Source organism: Callithrix jacchus, chromosome 12, assembly GCF_049354715.1.
Source record: "Callithrix jacchus isolate 240 chromosome 12, calJac240_pri, whole genome shotgun sequence".
Classification (NCBI taxonomy): domain Eukaryota; kingdom Metazoa; phylum Chordata; class Mammalia; order Primates; family Cebidae; genus Callithrix; species Callithrix jacchus.
The window spans coordinates 23805687-23828621 of record NC_133513.1 but is presented as its reverse complement, the minus strand read 5'-3'; the positions used below and the strand labels follow the sequence as shown (position 1 = coordinate 23828621).

The 22935-nt window shown below is 46.7% G+C and overlaps 1 protein-coding gene across 1 annotated transcript in view; it reads right to left on the bottom strand.

Annotated features, from left to right (window-relative positions):
- Positions 1-15964, bottom strand: part of SCNN1G (sodium channel epithelial 1 subunit gamma) — a 31694-nt gene extending 15730 nt beyond the window's left edge. The window contains exons 1-6 of the mRNA XM_003734422.6: positions 15884-15964; positions 12121-12468; positions 8899-9199; positions 6538-6728; positions 4785-4888; positions 1200-1363 (exon numbers count right to left, since the gene is read on the bottom strand). Of these exons, the coding sequence (XP_003734470.2) occupies positions 1200-1363; positions 4785-4888; positions 6538-6728; positions 8899-9199; positions 12121-12437 (1077 nt within the window). The 5' untranslated portion in view covers positions 12438-12468; positions 15884-15964. The remainder of the gene's footprint in view (positions 1-1199; positions 1364-4784; positions 4889-6537; positions 6729-8898; positions 9200-12120; positions 12469-15883) is intronic.
- Positions 15965-22935: the final 6971 nt, after the last annotated feature.

The following is a 22935-nucleotide window of genomic DNA, read 5'->3' as shown; positions in this document are numbered from 1 at the left end:
TGGATCATGAGGTCAAGAGATGAAGACCATCCTGGTCAACATGTGAAATCCTGTCTCTACTAAAAATACAAGATATTAGCTGGTCACAGTGGCAGGTGCCTATAATCCCAGCTACTCAGGAGGCTGAGGCAGGAGAATTGCTTGAACCCAGGAGGCGGAGGTTGTGGTGAGCCGAGATCGCACCACTGCACTCCAGCCTGGGTAACGAGCGAAATTCCATCTCAAAAGAAAAAAAAAAAAAGACCCCAGGCCTGCAAACAAGAAAACTGCATAAGCAGAAGCGGGATCAGGGCCATCAGAGCCCACTCTTCACCTTGACATTCAGCTCCCATTTGGCAAGGCTGACTCGGGAAGGGGTTAGAGTCTGCAGCTTACTTGCACTTTAGTTGATAGGGATTCATGTTCTCAGTGCCCAATGAGGTCCACAAAGGTCAAATTTGGGGGGAGAAGGGGTTCTTGGTAAATTAGGTAAAATTGATGGAAGTGTGATGGTCTAAATAGACCTTGAATAGCCCAGTGACTTTCCATTAGGCTTTAATGCAGTCACTGGCATGCCTCATAGGCCTCTTAGCAGCCCAGAAGGACAGATGATAATCTTATCGATTTATATTACTGACAAATATGTAGTTAGCGTGCTAATGCCTTGCTTCCAGCATAGGTTCCATAAATGCTGGTGTCTTGCTTTTTAAATTCTTTCCCCAAATGGCATCCTGTCCTATTAATCATACAAAAGACACAAATATAAACTTTTTTTGTTTTTGAGACAGTCTTGCTCAGGCTGGAGTGCAGTGGTGTGGTCTCAGCTCACTGCAACCTCCTCCTTCTGGGTTCAAGCTATTGTCCTGCCTTAGTCTCCTGAGTAACTGGGATTACAGGTACATACTACCATGCCCGGCTAATTTTTTGTATTTTTAGTACAGACAGTTTTCACCAAGATGACTAGTCTGGTCTCAAACTCCTGACCTCACCTTGGTTTCCCAAAGTGCTAGGATTATAGGTGTGAGCCACTGCAGCCAGCCAGAAGATACAAACACAACCTTTAATGTAACTCCTGAAATGAATGGAGTAACCATGGGAAAATCTGGGACCACGTTCCCTTTTGAAACAAACACCCTTTTCCTTAAGCTGCACCTCATTGGTCATCCTTGAAGAAAAAATTCTGTTTTCCTTTCCAAGCCTGCGGAAATCTATTCTCTTACCAGGTGCATTCCTATGGAGGTGGCCATTGCAGTCTCAATCTCTGTTCCCACATCTTCGACAAAGGGATACTCGTCCTGCCGATGGATGATCACTTTAGCTCCCGTGGAGGACACAAGGAACGGGTTGTATTCCTCTTCATTTATGTACAAAATGACTTGCAGCCCTGGGAGGATAAGGTAACCCACTGTGATCAAAGGCTAGGAAAACATTTCCTGGGGGTAGCCCACCTCTCTCATTGCTTCAGGAGCTTCAAATCCAAGACTGAGTATTTCCAACAAGTGACAAGTGGACAAGGGCTAGACTGGAAGCTCCATGAGATTGAAATGCATGCCTGACGTGCTCTCTGCTGTGTCCCCACAGCTTAGCTCAAAACAGGGGTTCAAACACAGTATCACTGTCACAGTTCTTACTAAACATATGTTTTTCCCAAGTATAAGGAAATTGCCACTCTGCCCGAGACATGCCATCTCCTTATAATTCTTTGAGATGGGGATCTTGGAGCATGGACACAGTGAGGCGACAATCACACACTGGGGTCTGTTGTTAGGTGGGGGGGTTGGGGAAGGATAACATTAAGAAAAGCACCTAATGTAAGTGACAGGGATGGAGGCAGCAAACCACCATGACATGTTTATACCTATGTAACAATCCTGCAAGATTCTGCACATGTACCCCAGAATTTAAAAGTATAGCAAAAAAGAAAAAAAAAAAACCCATACATTCCTGTGGCTGCTTAACCCCTCAAGGCGGGCACCCAAGAAGAGATGAATCACTAATGGTGTTTCTGATCACTAGCCCAACTTCTCCTCCTACTCCTGCTCTCGCCCCTTTCAGTCTTTGCTGACCCAGCACCAGAATAAACACAGCATCAGTGCACAGACTTCACGGGGAAGAAGTAACCTGGGAACTGAGGGTGAAAAATTGCAGAGTCCTGGCTCTGTTATGTTTAGGCTGTGACATCCAGCAATGGACTTCCCCTCTCTGGGCTTATTTACAAATTGTTTGCAATTGTTTACAAATTGAATGTCAGTACAACTCCCAAAATTGTCTTCTTTCCATCCATATAGATCCTGCTCATTCAATTGGACCTCAGGCCAGGTCACTCCCTGAAACCTGAAACTCTTCAGGGGCATCTCACCGGATATATGGAAATGCCATAGAATAAACCTGGCTGCATCGTCAAGGTGACGATAATACAATCCTTGTCTACTTCTTCCTCCTTATCTCCTCCCACTCTCTCCCCACCTCAATAAGCTCCAAGCACATTGGTTTTATTTCTGTTTCTAGAACACATCCGATTCATGTCCTTCCCAGGACCGTTGCCCTTGCTGGTCACTGGAGTGTTCTTGTGTAGATCTTAATATGAATCTTTTCCTCTTAGAGATCTTTCTGGACCTTCTTATCCAAACTCACCCCACCACCTTCCTGATCCCAGCCACTCTGTCTTCCCACTCTGCCTCTTTCTTTTCTGCATAGTGGTCTTTAGGATTTATAACTAGATCATATCTGTGTAGTTATATAGTCATTTGTTATCTGTCTCTCCCCACAAAATTATAAGTTTCCTAACAGCAGAGAAAACTTCTGTCTTTTCACTGCTGTGTCCCTGGTACCTAGAAGAGGGCCTGGCAAATGGGAGATACTCCATGCTTGGTAAGTGGATGAGTGAATTAGCAGGCTCTATACAGATGGAAAGAAGAGAATTTTGAGTTATTCTGACATTTGGTTTGTAAACAAGGGCAATTTGTAAACACTTGCAAAGAATTTGTAAACAATTACAAATAATAGGCTGGGAATGGTGGCTCATGCCTGTAATCCCAGCACTTTGGGAGGCTGAGACGGGCAGACCACGAAGTCAGGAGTTCAAGACCAGCCTGACCAACATGGTGAAACCCTGTCTCTACTAAATATACAAAAATTAGCCGGGCATGGTGGTGCGTGCCTGTAGTCCCAGCTACTCAGGAGGCTGAGGCAGGAGAATCACTTGAACCCAGGAGGCAGAGGTTGCAGTGAGCTGAGATTGTGCCATTGCACTTCAACCCGGGGAAGAGAGCGGGACTCCTTGAAAAAGAAAATTACAAACGATTTGTAAACAATTTGTAAAGAATTACAAACAATTTGAAAGAAGCCCCCAGAGGGGAAGTGAATTGCTTGAGGTCACACAGCTCCTCCATAGCAGAGCCAGGACTCGGCAACTTTTCACTTTCAGTTTCTAGATTACTTCTTCCCCATGAAGTATGTGCACTGAATTACGATGTCTTGCAGACTTAGTGAGAGCACAGACTACACAGTGACAAAGGCCAGGATTCCAAGTGTGGATTTCCTTTACAACAGGGGCCTTGCTTGTCCCGGTAGGAGTATATTTACATATCGCATCCTTAATGTTCATGGGACCTTTCAAGAATTCCTTTCCGGCATAAACCAGGCCAATCTGTTCAGCTCCTACCTTCCCTACAAAAGTAATTATAATGCGATAGTAGGAACAGTAGTGCTGGAAGTTGCAATGGTATTATTTTGGGGGTAGTGACTTATTACCCCTGAAATAATACCATTGCGACTTCAGCAGCAAGGGTGGTAGACTGGTAACAATGCTCATAATTGTAATAATAGGAATAACAATAGCAACTAGCATTTATTGCGTACTTGGTATGTGTTATGGTTGAATCGTTTTCTGCCTCAAATTCATATGTTGAAGCCCTAATCCCCAAAGGGATATTATTTGGTGATAGGGCCTTAATTAAGGTAAAAGGAAGTCATAAGCGGGGGCTCTAATCTGATAGGACTGATGCCCTGGTAAGAAGACAAGACATCACAGGCCTCTCTAGGTTGACACACCACAGAGAAAAGGCCATGTGAGGACATGGAGAGAAGGCATCCAGCCTTCTGCAGCCCAGAGAGAAGCCTCGCCAGAACCGCCAAGTGTGCCTGTACCTTGACCTTGGACTTCCTAGTCTCCAAAACTGTGATAAGTCAATGTCTATTGCCAAAGGCACCCAGTCTCTGGTATTTTGTTATGGCAGTCCAAGCAGACTAACAGAGTGCAGACTTAGTCTTATTCTAAGTCTGTATTTTAAGTCCTCTCAGTAATCTCACATGGGAGATATTATTATTAGTCCCACTTTATAGATGAAGTGCAGTAACTTGACCAAGGTCACACAGTGAGCAGCCAAGCTGGGTTTTGGCTCCAACCAGAATCTGTCACCTGAACTAAGATAAATGTGAGTCTACCTCCCTAATCTCTTCAGCATATCTGGGTTTCCATTTGGAAACCACATGCCCTGCATTACTCACCCCAGCTATGAGTTCAAACTGGAATAGTTCCCTAGCAGAAGGAACCCAGTGATGTCCCTGTAGCTCTCTCTCTCAAAGGTGGAGGAGAAGTCAAAAAAGAAAACAGACACTGATTTGGAAGGAAGGAGCCAGCATGAACACTGATGGAAACACTGACAGAAAAAAGAGCGTCCCCGGTTTCTGGCCAAGGGGGAGAGATTCTGAGTTTCTGGAAGGCTCCTGCATCCCCACTGTCCTGCTGCCGCCAAGTCCACTGTTGGAGGGCCTCAAGATCTCCTGGTTGCACGTTTTCTTACCATATTCACTGCCCCCCATGGAGGTACTGAGAATGGTCTCATTTTCTCTGTTGTTGAAAGTGTAGCAATTCCCATGCATTGGATGGTGGAAAAGGGTGAAATTCCTATGGAGGAAGAAAATGGGTCAGAAAGGGATCTCCCCCATGCATCTTAGCTGCAGTTGGGCAGGACAGTGCTAATGAAGCCAACTCTCTTTAGGGAGAATGGGTAAAAGACGTGACTCATTTTCCCCATCTTGTTCCTGACCAATGACAAACAAGGCCTCTCATCCTGGTTGACACACATGGACATAGTACTAGCTCTCCACCTTCTGTGTTCTCTCTGAATCCTCTCACCTTCATCTCTATCCTATCTTGGCATTCCTTGTGCCACATCTGCCCCCAAATTCCTCCACTTTTGAATTTCTCAGCCAACACTTGGCATTTTTCCATTCAAATTCCCAGTCCTAGAAAATGATCCCCAGGGAAAGAATCACACCATTTGTGCCCTTATGTGACTTTGGAATCCAACTCTTAGGGAGCCATGATTCTAATTATTCACTTTTCACAACAGCCCATCTGTCCCCTAACGTATAGACAGGTGAAAAAGGCTGAGCATTTTATTTTTATTTTTGAGACAGGGTCTCACTTGTTGCCCAGGCTGAACTGCAGTGGTGCAATTAGGGCTCACTGAAGCCTCAACTTCCCAGATACAAGTGATCCTCCCACCTCAGCCTCCTGAGTAACTGGGACTACAGGTGTGTACCATTATGTCCAGCTAATTTTTCAAAACAATTTTTTTCGTAGAAATGAAGTTTTGCAACATTGCTCAGGTCGGTCTGTAACTCCTGAGCTCAAGCAATCATCCTCCTCAGCCTCCCAAAGTGCAGGGATTATAGGCGTGAGCCACTGTGCCTGGGCCAGGAACACTTTAGAATGTCTCACCCACTGCCCAGTCACCACCAGGAATCTGAGTGTTATCCTGAAGGTGAAAGGTTTGAAATCTCACATATTTGAACATAGGCCTTTCTTCCCCTATCCCTCCCTCCTTCTCTTCCTTCCTTCCTTAGAATGATGGTTCTTAATCATCAGTATGCATGATGGTAATATACAAGGTTATATGCACACTATATGGCAAAACAGATACTTTTGTGCCAACCGTGTGGGTTGGGGGTTTCCTTTCTCTCTCTTCTTTCTTTCTTTCTTTCTTTCTTTCTTTCTCTCTCTCTCTCTCTCTCTCTCTCTCTCTCTCTCTCTCTCTCTCTCTCTCTCTCTCTCTCTCTCTCTTTTGAACCTTACTCAGCTTACTGCAACCTCCACCTCCTGGGTTAAAGCAATTCTTCTGCCTCAGCCTCCCGACTAGCTGGGACTACAGGCATGCACCACACACCTGGTTAATTTTTGTATTTTTAGTAGAGGCGGGATCTCACCATGTTGGCCAGGCTGGTCTTGAACTCCTGACCTCAAGTGATCCACCTGCCTCAGCCTCCCAAAGTGCTGGGATTTAGAGGTGTGAGCCAATGCGCCCAGCCAACTACCTTGTTTTTAATGAGTAGTTTAATGAGTTTAAGGAAATTTTGATTGTATGTCATGTATACCTCACTCACTGACTCTAGAACACAGCTCCCGTGTAAGCAGTTTCCAAAAGGCAGCATTAGTGAGAAGAGCAGCTTTTGCTCCCAAGACCTATCATCAAGGCTGTAGGTGCCTGAAAGAGGCCTGGTACTTAGAGCTGCCAGTCCTCAGAGGCTGAGAGAGCAGCTTTCTCTCCTGACCTGGCATCGCAGGACACTCCATCAAAGAAGCAAGTCACCAGCAGCTCCTCGGCAGAATAGCTCATGTTAATTTTCTTCTCCAGAGGCACCTGTGCCATGATGTTCATGTAGTGCAGCTTATACCACTCCTGAATGGCATTGATCCCCGAGCTGAAGGTGTAGGTGGCACAGTCAGAGGTGTCGTTTGAGCACTGTAAATAAGAGGAGACATGAGGCCAAAGCCATCGGTCCTATCGCTACTCTTCAGAAGGACCATAAGAATGAGTGACTGAGACTCCAGGTCAGATACTCAGGGGAACAGGTGGGATATCTGGGGCAAGGATGGATTTCCTCTCACTTCTAGGGGCTGGGAATGATCATCTTCAAGCCTCAAGGACCAAAAAGGGGCTAATGAGAAAAGACAGCGTCCTACTCCTGCAACTCTGTACTACTTGCCCACCAAGTGAGAAGTAAAACCAGCTTCTTCAGGGTCCCCAGGGTTCCTCTGATTGATGCTACTACGTTCCTAACAATCTTTCCCATCTCCTATCATATCAACAGTCAAGACATCTGGATTCCAGCCAGACTCTGACACTAGTTCTCTGCAGGATCTTAGGCAAGGTATTCTGCAACCATTATCTCACCCACAAAATGTTGACTGAAATAGCATCCTTCCCAACCATGTGTGGTAGCTGGGAGGACTGTTTGAAATATACAATAATGAGAGCTTTATAGGGAAGCCATTGTACATTCCAAATGTTCTCATCACACAAAGCCTGGAAACTTTTCTAAATGGACCGATGTCAACTGATTTTGGCTGGTCACAGTGGCTCACGCCTATAATCCTAACAATTTGGAAGACTGTCCTGGGAAGACTGAGGCCAGGAGTTCGAGACCAGCCTCACCAACATGGTGAAACCCAGTCTCTACTAAAAATACAAAAAATTAGCCAAGCATGGTGGTGCACGCCCATAATCCCAGCTACTCGGGGGGCTAAGGTAGGAGAATCACTTGAACCCAGGAGGTAGAGGTTGCAGTTGCGGTGAGCCGAGATTGCACCACTGCACTCCAGCCTGGGTAACAGAGCAAAATTCCATAAAAAAAAAAAAAGTCCCTCAGATAGGACCAAAAGGGAAAATGAGGTCAGGCCAAGTGCCTCATGATGGCAAATACTGCAGGAAACACTGATGTTTCTGCTGTTTATTGTCTGTCTTTTTCCTTCTGGTACTGGCATTTCAATTTTGCTTTGGAGGAATTTCCTTCCCCACTCTGGATACAGTCCCGTGAGATTGGCCATGAAGATACTCACCATCCATTAGCCAAGGGGTGATTAGGTGACCCAAGCTTGACCAATCAGATAGTTCCAAGATGGAATTTGACTATTAAACATTAACAACAACAACAAAACTGAACATATTTGATGCTTCTTTACTCCAGCAGCAATATCTGAAATGAATTTTCATCATTTCTTGCTACCTATATCCTTTTATCTGCCCGAATTTCTGCCCTTTGAGTTATTTTTCTGCCCTAATTTCTGCCCTTTGAGAGGCCTCCATGAGTTACTGGTTGCTTTCTTATACATTTCCCCCTCCTTCTACCCGCCCCCCCCCGCCCCTACTTAAAATCACCTGAGTCAGTTTTAGTTGTTTGCAGCTGAAATCACCCCAGCTGAGTGTATTTCTCTTCCTTCCTTCCTTCCTTCCTTCCTTCCTTCCTTCCTTCCTTCCTTCCTTCCTTCCTTCCTTCCTTCCTCCCCTCCCCTCCCCGCCCCTCCCCTCCCCTCCCCTCCCCTCCCCAAATAATTTTACTTTACATTCTGGGATACATGTGCAGAACATGTGGGTTTGTTACATAGGTATACGTGTGCCATGGTGGTTTGCTGCACCTACCAACCTGTCACCTAGGTTTTAAGCCCCACATGCATTAGGTATTTGCCCTAATGCTCTTCCTCCCCTTGCCCCCCAACCCCCCATTTTTCTGTTTGTTGGTTTGTTTGTTTTGTTTCTTTTAATGGAGTCTCATTCTGTCACCCAGGCTGGAGTGCAGTGGTACCATCTGGGCTCACTGCAACGTCCACTTCCCAGGTTCAAGCAGTTCTCCTGCCTCAGCCTTCCAAGTAGCTGGGACTACAGGCATGTGCCACCATGCCCAGCTAAGTTTTATATTTTAGTAGAGACGGGGTTTCACCATGTTGGCCAGGCTGACCCCAGGTGATCTACCTGCCTTGGCCTCCCAGTGCTGGGATGACAGGCATGAGCCACTGAGCCTGACCCCAGCTGGGTATATTTCTTCTGGTGGGACTATAGGAGATAATGGCCAAGGAGAAGAGTCCCGGACCCAGCCCAGCCCATGCCCCTAAGCAGTGAGAAGGTGAAATCTTACCAGTTGGAATCCCACCACCTGCTTGGACTCGATGTGCATGACGTTTGAAGCCTTGTGAATGATGCTCCCACTGACTTTCCGCTTCCTCCCTGTGAAGAAGTCCCTGGCCTTGCCCTTCTCGTCCTGATCAAAGAGCAGCAGTGGGATCCGGCGGGAGAATCTGGGCTGTGCTCCCTCCAAGACAGAGCTCCAGGACTCTGCTTCTCGGCGCTTCCGGGACTCTGGAAAGCCATACAGGGACTTCAGGGCCTCTCTGGTCTCCTGTTCCAAGTCAGCTAGAAGGTGGCGCACAGCGCTGTACCTGCCAAGGTGGGGAGGAAAAGTCAGGGAGAGGAGAGGGGGCCCTGGCAGAACCCTAGTGTTCCTCAGGGCTGTTTTCCATCAACACGTATCAGCCTCGTGCCCACCTTTCCTGTCTCCTTGGCAGAGGTGACCACGCCTTTCACGACTTGCCCCATCCAAAGTGACCCCTGGCTCTGGCAAATGGGGAAAGGCTCATGGGTGACCCGTGTGTGGCTTCCTGTGGCTTCACCTCTGCCACCACTGTCTGCTTGCTCTTGGGTGTGTTGATGAGTTTGTCCTGACCAGCATTTCTGGAGTGGTGACTATCAGGTGCCTCCCATAAACCAGCCACAGTGAGGACAAATAAATAACTGCCAACCAGGAGTCTACCTGATGGGCAGGCGCCTTCTCCACCCAGCTCACTCTGCCTCTGCCCACTGATTGTCCTCAAATCTAGGGGAAAAGAGGGTATAACTGTTACTGCGATGACCCCCAAGAACACAAAAGAATTATAAAGGAGTTGCCTGCATGAAACACAATATACCATCTTTTAATTTTCACAAATCAGATGGTTCCAGCCTACAGACGTGTGCCACCATGCCAAGCAAATTTTCATATTTTAGTGGAGATGGGTTTCACCATGTTGGACAGGCTGGTCTCGAACTCCTGACTTCAGGTGATCTGTCGTCTTTCCTCTCTCCTTGCTCACCCTTGCTCTAGGCATAGGTAGCAGAGCATGGTGATTGAGAATATAAACTCCAAAGCCAAACTACCTGGGTTAGTTTCCCCATCCTGGTACTGACTATATGATCTTGGACAAGTGTCTTAGCCTCTCTGTGTTTCAGCTTCCTCCTTTGTAAAATGGGGTTGTTGGGAAGGTTCAATGAGTTTGTTATAAATAGTAAACACACTCATATATACATATAGATAATTAAATGGCCTCTATTATTATTGTCATTTATTTTAGAGACAGGGTCTTACTCTATTGCCCAGGCTGGAGTGCAGTGAAGCAATCACGGATCACTGCACCCTGGAACTCCCGGGCTCAAGCGATCCTCCCATCTCGGCCTCCCAAGTAGCTGGGACTATTGAATGTATGCCATCACACCCAGTTAAATAAAAAAAAAAAAAAATGTTTTTAGAGACAGGATCTTGCTCTGTTGCCCAGGCTGGCCTCAAGCAATCCTCATGCCTTGGTTTCTGAAAGTGCCAAGATTTCAGGCAGGAGCCACTGTGCCTCTATTGTTAATTAGTGTTACTATATTTATTAAGACTTTATTCCTCCACTACAATATAAGCTCCACTAGGGAAAGACTGTGTTTGGGTTGTTCAGTTCTATATCCCAGAACCTAGAACAGTGCATGACAGTTTATAGATGCCAAGTAAATGATTACGGAAAAAATAATGGATGGAAAGAAGAAGAGAGAACCAGAGAGAGAGAAAGAAGGAGGGAGGGAGAGAGAAAGAAAGAAGAGAAAGACCTGGAGGGTGGAGAAAGAGTCTTAGACTTGATCTTGATTTTGAGCTTTGTACCAACTCACTGATGACTCTGGCAAGTTAGTTTCCTTTGATAATCTTCCTCCCCTGCTCTTTTTCCCTTCTCCCCACCCCTGCTCTGACAAAGTCTGTCCAATTCTGACCTTCCTCATGGACCAGTTTCCCATAACCCCCAGAAGGACTCTGCTGATCCATTTAGAACAGGTCCTGCAGAGGATGATAGGGCAGTGCCAAGGGCTGATCACACCCAGGGCCCGGTGATCTCAATTAATGGGGCTGGGTTTGTTCAGATGAGGATTTGGGGCAGCTGAGGTGCTTACAGAAGTCACCTGGGTGTCACTTCTGAGTCAGCCTTGAGCTCACTCATGTTGCAGCGGGAGGGAGCATGTGAGCCTGTAGAGCCAAGGGCGTGGATGCGGATGGGGACTGGCTGATTTGGGCTTAGTATGGGGAGTGTGTAGAGGGGGTTAGTTCATTCAGGGCCTCTTCTAAGTGGAGTGAATCCTGTAGCTTCCTCTTTCTGCTCTCCTGGGCTAGCCCATCCTCAGAAGTCATTGATGGTTTAGGTGCGGTGGCTCATTTCTATACTCTCAGCACTTTTGAGAGACCAAAGTGGCAGCACCACTTGAGCTCAGGAGTTTGAGACCAGCCTGAGTAACACAGAAAGACCCCATCTCTACAAAAACAAAAAACCTTAGCTGGGTGTGGTGGCATGTGCCTATAGTCCCAGCTACTCAGGAGGCTGCAGCGGGAGGATTGCTTGAGCCCAAGAGGTCAGGGCTGCAGTGAGCTATGATTGCACCACTGCACTCCAACTTGGGTGACAGAGTGAGACCCTGCCTTCAAAAAAAAAAAAAAAAGAAAAGAAAAGAAAAAAAAGTCTCGATGTGGTGGCTCACGCCTGTAATTTCAGCACTTTGGGAGGCCAAAGTGGGTGGATTAACTGAGATCAGTAGTTTAAGACCAGCCTGGCCAACATAGTGAAACCCCATCTCTACTAAAAATACAAAAAATTAGCTTGGTGTGGTGGTGTGCACCTGTAGTCCCAGCTACTAGGGAGGCTTAAGGCAGGAGGATTGTTTGAACCTGGGAGTCAGAGGTTGCAGTGAGCCGAGATTGTGCCATTGCATTCCAGCTCAGGGAACAAGAGCAAAACTCTATCAAAAAAAAAAAAAAAGAAAAAGAAAAAAAAGAAGAAGAAGAAGAAGAAAAAGAAAATAACATCACTGATGGATTGAAAACTTGGTAGATACAGATTTGGAACTGGGGAGAGAGCAGTTTACTAGTGTTAGCAACAAATTCAAATTGTTAGAAAGCACATTTGTAGGCTGGAATTGGCCTCCAGACTGCCAGTGTCACTTTCAGGAGCTTTGGGCACTTGTGGGGTGCGGGGGCAGTGGGGGGCTGGCTCCCTACTCGAGTTTCCCTGCTTATGCCTCTTACTTATAGGGGTTGATGTTGCATATGGTGACTGCAGGAAAATCCAGCTTCCGGAAGTGGACTTTGATGGAAACAGAGACTGTATAGAAGGAGAAGACGAGGAGGGCGCACTGCCAGAGGATGAGGGCGACAGCAGTCAGTGTGAACCCAATCCATAGGAGGCGGCGCAGGCGGCCGCGGGACACCACGATGCGGCGGCAGCCGTGGGTGTTGGTGTTGAGGCAGTACCACTGCATCAGCTCTTTAATGGTCGGCGCCTGAGGGCCTGTCACGGGCAGATTCTTCTTGATTTTGGCTTTGATCTTCTCTCCGGGAGCCATGGAGGATGGGACTTTGAGGATGGCTGGCGTACTGGAGGGGCAGAGAAGAGAAGCAGGTGAGCCAGCAGGCACTGGCCAGCTAGTGTGTCCCTGGAGGCCGCAGTCTGGGAAACACCAGCCTATGCGCCCTTAGAAGCTTCGTTCCTCTGTGCTTGGACACTTCGCATTCTGAAACCTTGGCCCCTTCTCCAGGACATTTGTTTTTGACCATCACAACTGCCAGAGAAGCTGACTACTTTTCTTATGACCCCCAGGCCTAGCCATGGGGGGCTGGGTGAGGTGTAGCCTACAAGGCTGTGGCTGGGCAGGGGGACTTGTGCCTCCAGTAGCCCACCTTCCTCAAGGGCAGCATTCCTATCTCATTATGCCCCCTGGTGCCTAGCACAGTGTCTGGCACAGAGCAGTGCTTGGCAGATTGTAACTGACAGGTGAAATCTGCCAAGAGAATTTCCCGGCAGCCATATTAGATCATGTTCCTGGCTGCATTTTCCCCAGCCTTTTCTCGGAGGCTTTAGTATAAGTGAAATGATTTCTCTTTCGTTTCTTCTCTTTACAGTCAAGCTCTTAATGTTTCTAGAGCACCTGATGTAACAATAACCCACAACTATTGACCACTTAGTATTTTCCAGGCAGTGTGCCATATTTCCTTGATTCTAAGATACCATTAATTTAGAGAGTGACCTTGATTTAATAACAGCTTTGGGGGAGAGTACCAGTATTGGAAAGCAAATTACCACATTTATCAATGTACACAATGCATCTCAACTATACAAACTTTACCATGAGAAATAATTTAAGAAATGAACTAATATACTACATAAAAACTCATTTCATGTTTTAATATATGGTCTCATTAGTCACATAAGTAAATTAATCTCTCTGTAAGCATACACATAGCCTACACATATTTCATGTTGTGTTTCAACAATTCCATTAAGTAGGCATACTGTTATTATCTCCATGTTACAGAGGTGGGAAATGGGCTCAGAGAGGTGGAATATCTTGTGCAAGATGACACAGCTGATTAGTAGAGGAGCTGAATTGGAATCTTGCAGCCTTCATCACTATGGTATATGCCTTTGAGGGGCCTGGGAGTGTGCTGGGTGCAGAGAGTTAATTAACAGTACCAAGAACTAAAGTTAGGAGGAAAGACCCTGAGCTGTTTAATTTCCAAACTCTGAATGGTACACGTGACCACTTTCCAAGACTTGTGAGCACTAGTATTGGGGGTGGGGAGTATATGAAAACTGTGTCCCCCATGTCTTCTACAGTGACAAAGGCAAATTAGGACATATCCTAGGGTCTACCAGGTGGTCCCCAGGACCAGAAAGGGCCTGTGTCTGTGACTTCAGTGTTCCCCATCAAGTTTTTTAGGGAGGATTCAGAACCTTCAGAGTTATGTCTTTTTTCCCCCACCCTGAACCCATTAAATATGGGCTAAAATTGGAAGCTGGGGTAAAGCTAGGAGGCTTCCAAGCTTATGATGCTAGCGGGTTCAAGGCCTCTGATGCAAAGGAAATGGAGTGCTGAGCCTGGAGGTGAGACGCCCAGAGCAACCAAACTTCTCCAAACTCTCCACAGATTTAATATGATTTTACTGGGATGAAGAACACCATCTCTGACCTTCAAAATGAGGCTATCAGCCTGTGGGCAAGAGGAATATAATTTATTTTGTTTTTATCATTTAAAATATTGCTTATTCTCACTTCCTCCCTCAGTACAATCCAAAACCAAAAAAAAAAAAAAAAAAAAGAAGAAAAGAAAAGAAAGAATAAATAAATTAGCAAGAGTTTGTTTTGGAATCTAGGTCCAGGTTCCATTGCTTGTCAAATAAAACTGCAGCCTTCCTCTGTGAATGAATGTGCAACAGAAGCTGTGATTCTGGAAGCTTCTATCCCCAACTCCGAGGGTCCTTCTGCCCCTTCAGCCCCTTCCCCAGAACTGACCTTGACCCCAATGGATCAGCCGACAATGTCAGAGAAGCCCTAAATGAAGGAAGGGAACCGATCTTGGTCTTTGCAAAACAGATAAAATATTCCTATAAATCATGTTTCAACTTCAAAGCAAAACAAGACAGTAGCTACTATTAGATTATGCAGCCTGATCCAACGTGATGCATTGGTGAAAGAATGACCAGCTGATACCCAGCACTTACTCTTCTAAGTACTTTGCAGGTGTCCTCTCATTGAATTTTCAGCCCCCATTATCCGAGTGAAACAGACGTGCTGACAGGTTAAGTAGTTTGCCCAAGGTCACACAAGAAAGTGGCTGAGCTGGGATTTGCACCTAGGAGTCCCTTTAACGACTAGTTAGGCTGCTCCCCCGTCATTAATAATAATAATAATAATAACAGCAGCAGCAGCAGCAGGGAAAGCAGCAATAATAGCAGCAATCACTTATTGATCCCTTTCTCTACTCCTAGGCATCCAACTCAGTCCTTTTTACACTGAGTTGGATGGATTAAATCAGGTAGAAGGATTAAATCCTTCCTACTTGATTTAATCATCACTATAATTATATGAGGTGCTATTACTTGGCCCATTTCACAGAGGAGGAAACTGAGGCACAGAGGTTAGGTATTTTGCCCAAGACCACACAGGTAGGAAGGATTTGAAGGATTCTTTAGAATTCCAGGGTCCTGGCTCAAAGCAGCGACTCCATGCACCGCCCCCTCGCCTACCACCAACTTTGCCTGTTTCCCATCCCACAGCGCAGGATCCCAAAGCGTGGGGAAGGATGAGAGATTTGCCCAAGTCTAGCGCTGGGTTCGTTGGACCCGACAGTCCCCGACAGTCCCCTACAGTCCCCGACAGTCCCCGACCAGTGCCGGTGCAGGAGGGCGACTCCTGTGCAGAAATCGCTTAAGCTCAGCCTCAAGACCCGGACCCGAGCTCCTCCCGGGCGACCCCGCAGCCCCTGCCCTCCCGGCGCGGAGCGAGCGGGCGCTGTCTTGTAGTGGAGGCCACGTCTGCGCCGGGAGCCCGGGCTGAAGCCGCTGGAGCGAATCCAACAGCCCGCTTCAAGTGTTTGCTTCTGTCTGCACCAAGTCACCCCGGAGAAAGCATTTCAGAGGGCAGAAGGAACAGTAGCGGACAGGTCCACGCGACTCACCCCGGCAAGGGAAGGGGCGGGGGCTGAGCAGGTGCCGGGCGGAGAGAAGGGGCGAGGTGCGCCCCGTGACCCCCAGGCCCCCGGACTCCGGACACGGTTTCTGAGTGGCTCTAGCCCGGCTCCGTGCTCCGGACCACGACGTGGGTAGACCCCGGAGAGCTGGACTGCGACCACCCGAGCAAGGTGTCCCAGCATCCCAGGTACCGAGAAGCCGCCACAGGCTGATGCTGGCTCCGCCACCTACCGCGCGGACGGCGTCAGAAGCCCCGGCGCCCGGCGGCCGCTCCGGTGCCCAGGACCCCCAAGCTGGTCCAACCCGACCCCGCTGATCTCACCTCTGGGTTCCAAAGGGTCCGAGGCTCGTGAATGCGCGATCCAGGTGCGTCGTTCCTCTGCTCGCTCTAGGGCTAGCATCCCCGGGCAGCGCCGCCAAGGGCTCTTGTGGGACGGCCGGGCCCCGCCCCCTAGGGCTCTGCCTTCCCAGGCCCGCCCCCACCTGGCCAGGTGCTTTCCCCAGGCCGCCGAGCACCTGCGGCCGCCCAGAGCGAGCCGCGACTCCGCAGCGCCCCCTACCGCCCCGAGGCCGCCCTGTGCCCCAGAGTGGCCTGCGCTGTGCCTTCGCGGGTCACCGCGCAGTGCCTGCTGCCGCCCCGAGGCCGCTCTGCACCCTGCATTCACGCTGTGTCTGCGGCACTGACCCCAAGGCGCCTTGCAGCGCCTCCAGCCCCCTATCACTGCCCCGAGCCGTCTTTCCCAGGGACCCGCCCTAGCACCAGCAGGAATCCCACGCAGCTTTGCTCCTCCGACTCCCTCCAGACCTGCAGCTTGAGGCCGCTTCGGTGCTCACCTGCGTACAGCTATAGGCAGTAGGGGCTGTTCAGCCAGGCCACTCATCCTTCCACCTTTTCAGCTGCTTCTTTTTCTTTCTTTCATTCTTTCCTCCTTCCCGTTCTTTCCTTCTTCCTTCCTTTTTCTTTTTTAGATGGACTCTGGCTCTGTCACCCAGGCTGGAGTGCAAGAACTCGATCTCGGCTCACTGCAGCCTCTGCCTCCCTGGTTCCAGCGATTCTCCTGCCTCAGCCTCCTAAGTAGCTGGGATTACAGGCGCGCGCCACCATGCCCGGCTTGATTTTTATGCTTTTAGTAGAGAAAGGGTTTCACCATGTTGGCCAGGCTGGTCTTGAACTCTTGACCTCAGGTGATCCACCCCTCTTGGCCTCCCAAAGTGCTGGGATTACAGGCAAGATCCTTCTTTCTTTCTTCCTTCCTTCCTTCCTTCCTTCCTTCCTTCCTTCCTTCCTTCCTTCCTTCCTTCCTTTCTTTTCTTTCCTTCCTGACTTCCTCTCTACCTTCCTCCCTCCCTCTTTCCTTCTCCTTCCTTCCTTTCCTCCCTCCTTCCTTCCTTTTCATTCCTTCTTTCTCTTACTTTCCTTCATTCTTTCTTCTTTTCTCTCTCTCCTTTTTTTTTTTTTTTTTTTTGACAGGGTCTCCCTCTGTTGCCTTGGCTGGAGTGCAGTGGTGCCATCATAGCTCGCTGCAGCCTCCAGCTCCTGGGCTCAAATGAGCCTCCTATTTCAGCTTCCCAGATAGTTAAAATCACAGAGGCAAGCCACTTGCCTGGCTGCAGCTGCCTTTTTATAGGGACTCTGATAGCTACAATAAAGGAAGTTAGAAAACTGCAATTGGGAGGGACCATAGAGACACAGTCTCTCTGTGCGGGAGACAGAGATCCAGAGAGAGGAAGGGGTCTGTTCTCACCTAGAGCTTCTCAGATTTGAATGGGCTTAATCACCTATGGATCTTGTTAAAATGCAGATGGTGACTTGATAGGGATGGAGTGGGTCTTAGGGGCCTGAATTTCCAAATTCCTAGGAGATGCCTTGGTTGCTGCTCCTAAGTATTAGTTTTGTGTGTGCATATATATACACACACACAAATATATATATGTATATGTACATATACACACATACACACACACACAAATATAATGGGATTTTGAAATACACACTTTTCAACTTCCAAATTTGTTTTTAATGACAATACACAGTTATATTCTCACTGTAAAATAAAGCCAACTTTTTCTTCTCTTTGTCTTTTAAAATTACTTATTTATTTATTTAGAGACAGAGTCTCACTCTGTCACCCAGGCTGGAAGGTAGTGGTGTGATCATGGCTCACTGAAGCCTCAACTTCCTGTGGCTCCAAGGAGCCTCCCACCTCAGCCTCCTAAGTAGCTGGGACCACAGGTGCATGTCACCACACCCACCTAATTTTGGGGGGGGTAGAGAAGGGGTTTCACCATGTTTCCAAGGCTAGTCTCTAACTCCTGAGTTCAAGGGATCCACCCGCCTCAGCCTCCCAAAGTGCTGGAATTACAAGTGTGGAATTAGGCTAGATTGGCTTTTTGTAAAATCAAGTTAAATTTTATATACAGTGAAATGCACTATATAGTATATAAGACAGGTATAAGTCACTGTGCCTGGTAGAGGATTTTGTGGGCTTTCTTGAGTTTTCAAAGCTGTCTTAGTCTCAGTGGGTCCCAAAGATGAATTTGATGAACCACTGGCCTGCCAATGAGCTAGCTTCTTTAGGTTGGGTATATTCATTTCTGGTCCAATCAGCTAACACCATGAGGGTAGGCACTGGTAAAACAAATATGACCCAAGAGGTTCACGACTAGTGGTAAATGAGAAACAATATATATATTGTTTTGAGACAAGGTCTTGCTTGCTCTGTCACCCCGGCTGGAATGCAGTGGTGTGATCATAGCTCACTGCAGCCTTCAACTCCTGGACTCAAGCAGTCCTCCTGCCTCAGATTCCCAAGTAGTAGCTAGGACTAGTGGTTTGTGCCACCACACCTGGCTAATTTCTTGTTTTCGTGGAGACTGGGTTCCACTAGGTTGCCCAGGCTGGTCTTGAACTCCTGACCTCAAGCAATCCACCTGCCTCGGCCTCTCAAAATGCTGGTATTGCAGGCATGAGCTACCGCGCCCAGCCCAAAATGTACTAGTCAAGGAGTTTTGGTAAATGTGTACACTCCTAGGACAATCACCATCTGATTCTTCAGTACAGAGTGGTATTGCCTCTAAACCACTCTGTCATCATAAGACCATAGGCAATGTCCTCTCCCTCTTAAAGCATCAGTGTTCTGATTTATAAAATATACCCAGAGTCCATTTACCACCTCTGGGGCCACCACCATGCTCCAATTGATCATTGTCTCTCGCCTGAATCATTGCCATCAGATCCTCACTAGTCTTGCTGATTTTGCCCTCCACAGCCTATTTTGAATAAGCCAGCCAAAGAGATTCTTACTGAATTAAGGTTAGATCATGTCATTTCTCTATTTAAACCCTTTCAGTGGCTTCTTGCTTCATTTAGAATGAAAGCCGAAGTCCTTATGATCATCTACAAGGCCCCCCGTCATCTGACCCTGCTTTTTTTTTTACTTGAGACAGGGTCTGGTTCTGTCATCCAGGCTGGAGTGCAGTGGTGTGATCTTGGCTCATTGCAACCTCCGTCTCCCTGGCACAATTGATCCTCCCACCCTTAGCCTCTGGAGTAGCTGGGAACACAGGCATGCATCACCACACCCGGCTAAATTTTGTGGGTTTTGTAGAGATGAGGTCTTTATATGTTGCTCAGGCTGATCTCGAACTCCTGGGCTCAAGCAATCTGCCCACGTTGGCCTCCCAAAGTGCTGGGATTACGGGTATAAGTCACTGTGCCTGGTGGAGGATTTTGTGGGCTTTCTTGAGTTTTCAAAGCTGTCTTAGTCTCAGTGGGTCCCAAAGATGAATTTGGTTGACCACTGGCCTGCCAATGAGCTAGCTTCTTTGGGTTGGGTATAGTCATATCTGGTCCAATCAGCTAACACCATGAGGTTAGGCACTGGTAAAACAAATATGACCCAAGAGTTTCACCACTACTGGTAAATGAGAAATTCTCAGATCATGTGGCTGTTAGTGAGGAAGAAACTTTAAAACAAGTGAACCAACATTTCCCTTTGTTTTCACTTAAAACACTTCTGGTCCACTTAAGAAAAAGCAATATTAGATGAGACTTACATTGTCTCCTAAGTACTAAGATTTTAGACTTGCTTGTCAAGAACAATGATGTAGAAGCCATTTGCTCATTTTTCTGCAAACATGATTTTCCTTTGAAGAACCATTCAATACTACCCACACCCCCCAACCCCATTCATGTGGTTCAACTTAGGTTGACCCCCATCACTGGCTCTAGCAAATCAGCTTATTTTGTCACTCAGGTTACAGTCGTTTTTTGTTTTTTTTTTTTTTTGAGATGGAGTCTCACTGTCATACAGGCTGGAATGCAGTGGTGCGATCTTGGCTCACTGAAATTTCCGCCTCCCAGGTTCGAGCGATTCTTCTGCCTCAGCCTCCCAAGTAGTTGGGGTTACATGTGCATACCACCACACCTGGCTAATTTTTGTATTTTTTTTTTTTTTTTTTTAGTAGAAGCAAGGTTTCACCATGTTTGCCAGGCTGGTCTTGAACTCCTGACTTCAGGTGATCCACCTACTTTGGCCTCCCAAAGTGCTGGGATTACAGGCATAAGCAACCATGCCTGGCCTTCAGGTTAGTCTTTTGCTCAGGAGTGGACACAGACCCCAATTCAATCCAGTGAGTGTCGCACCCACCCAAGACTTTGTCTGGAAGATTGCAGGAAGGTGGATATCTCTTTCTCTGGGACGTTTAGCAGAAAAAACTGTGTAATCCAAGGGCTGTGGAGGTATCACATGGGGCCTTAGAGTGAAACCAACAAAGAAACGCAAAGCCCAGAGATGGAGATGGCTCCAGCCCTGACGATAAATTGCAAGTCTCTGGACCCAATTCTACCTAACGCAGGGTCTACCTCCTGGAATTCTTAGTCACATGAGCCAATAAACTTACTATTGTGTTTAGGTCATTTTGAGTTCAGTTTATCTCAAAACCAAAAATGTCCCAACTAATACAGAGAATAAAAATCCTATCTTCCCACTTGGATATGGTGATGCTTTCTTCTGTTTCTTAAAATGAGTGTATTTCGTATCTAGTCCCAGATGATTCGTATTTACAAATATGGGGAACATTTTTCTATGCCAAATGACAACAGGGAGGGCTCTAGCTACTTCAAGGGATAACGGGGTAATTAGATCTCTGACAGGGAAAATCTCCGTTCATTGCAAACTCTGCCTCCCGGGTTCAAGCAATTATCATGCCTCAGCCTCCCAAAGGGCTGGGTTTACAGGTGTGAGTCACTGTGGCCCAGCCAGCTATCTCAATAAGACCCAAAGTTTACCAAACTATCTTCATAGGACCTAAGGCTAATATGAGTCAAGTGTGGGGTCAATGGGACTTACATTTCCAGGCTCACATTTATATTTTGTAGTAGGGTTGCAGGATTCCAAGAAACAATCAGCAAGGAAAGTGTTCCTTGCTGGGCTGATGAAGGGTGGTGGCATTCTAGAAGACCGTTCTTGTTTGTTAATTGAAACCTAATTCAAGAACCTGGATACTATTTCTGTGTATAGTCTTAGCTTAAGCCAATAACATCAATTGTTGAAATAGTAGAGAAATATAAACTTGGCTACATTAATTTTCTAGGACCTTTTTCCCCCAAAGGGTACACGTATGTTTCTGGCAAAAGTTAGCACTATTTTTCCAGTGTAGAAAACACTTTTTTTTGGAGACAAGGTTTCACTCCCACCACTCAGAAGCCTCCAGAGTAGCTGGGATTAAAGGTGTAAGCCACTATGCCTGGCTGTTTCTACTTCTAGTTGAACACTATGATTAGAAGAATGGGATGCATTGATTGGCTCAGGCTTGGATTATATGCTCCATCTCTGGGTAGATTCAGCTTCACCCAAAACACAACGGCTGAGAATGGGGAAGAAGTGGCTCTTTCCAGGCAAAATCAGAATAAATTCTGGGTTGCAAAAGCATCTCATATTGCATAATTTCTCTACTGTTGCCTCCTTTGGCACTTGCAGCTGATAATTGTCTTAGTGAAACACTCTTCTCTTGGCTTCTCCACTGCATTGCTTTCTCTGAAATTCTATTTATACTCCTTTGGAACGTTTTTGCAATACTTCTGCAGAGTTTCTAGCCCTTAGAGTATCAGTGCTGGGGTTCAGGGTCTCAGAAGGCTAGTCACAAGAGATAGAGGGAGATCTTAAATATTCTATAGAGTCAGAGGAGACATAAAGACATATAAAGCGGCTTAGAAAATTTGGTTCAGCTGCCACTAAAACTTAAGCATATGCGGCACAGGATTGGCTAAGTGTGGGAACCCAGAGGAGATGAGTAATCTTGCTCCCAGGTTTGACTCTTTCCTGGATTCCTACAAATCTAGAATGATGTCCCTCAGTTCTTGTGGATGTTATCTTGCCCCACCAAGATGGGATCAATGCTTTCTCTTCATTCATTTTTACTGACTTAGTCTTTCAGGGGCAACCTACTGTCTTTGATCTTTGGAGAGTAGGAATCAGAATCCTCAGATCCATTTGTGTGGATTTCAGTGATTATTTTGATGCTGCTTCTCTTGAGAGAAGCTGGCTTTAGATATCAGCACTGCGGACAGCAGCCATGGTTTCTCCTTTTATGCAGGAGGTCTCGAAAGGAATGCTCATCTCCCATGCCATGCCATTCACAATTTTGGAATGAATGGATGAAGGAGGGAAAAGGGACATTCTCCAGCCAGCCTATTCAGTCTGTATGGATGAGAGATATCATGGTCAAATTACCTTTAGAACTGGACATGTACAATCAACTCTTGCTATTTTGGGTAGCTATGTTCTATAAAGCTGTCACAAGAACTGAATTAGTGAATACTGAACCACTGCTTCTAGATGAAATATAGAGTTCGGTTCCCGAGAGCCTCTGGTCACAACATTTTCATCTGATCGATATTCAACTTTTTTCTGATGTGTGTTCGTGTTTAAAGTCACCTTATTTAATATATAGTTGATTTGATAACACTGAAATAATGGCTAACAGCACCATAGAACTTATTCCTGAATACACATGTTATTTTCTTCAGTAAGGCACATACAACCTTCCTGTACTTAGGAATATTAGATAGTACTTCAGCACTACACTTGAGAGCAAACTCGCCAACAAAACAAGAATGTGAAAATTGTGGCACCAAATAGACTGCAAAAAAGGACATGTGTTTACAGTATAAGAGCTGAAACAAGAGGGTAGAGTGTTGCCTTTTTTGACCTCAGCTGAGACAAGCACAGTGGGTGACTAAAATTTTCTGCTACTTGGCACATGTCCCTAAAGGCACTGCAAGTATTGATTTTAGGGTTACACATAAATTCTAATGAGTAGGCAAATTTGCAAATATAAAATTCATGAACAATGAGAATTGACTCTTTTTTT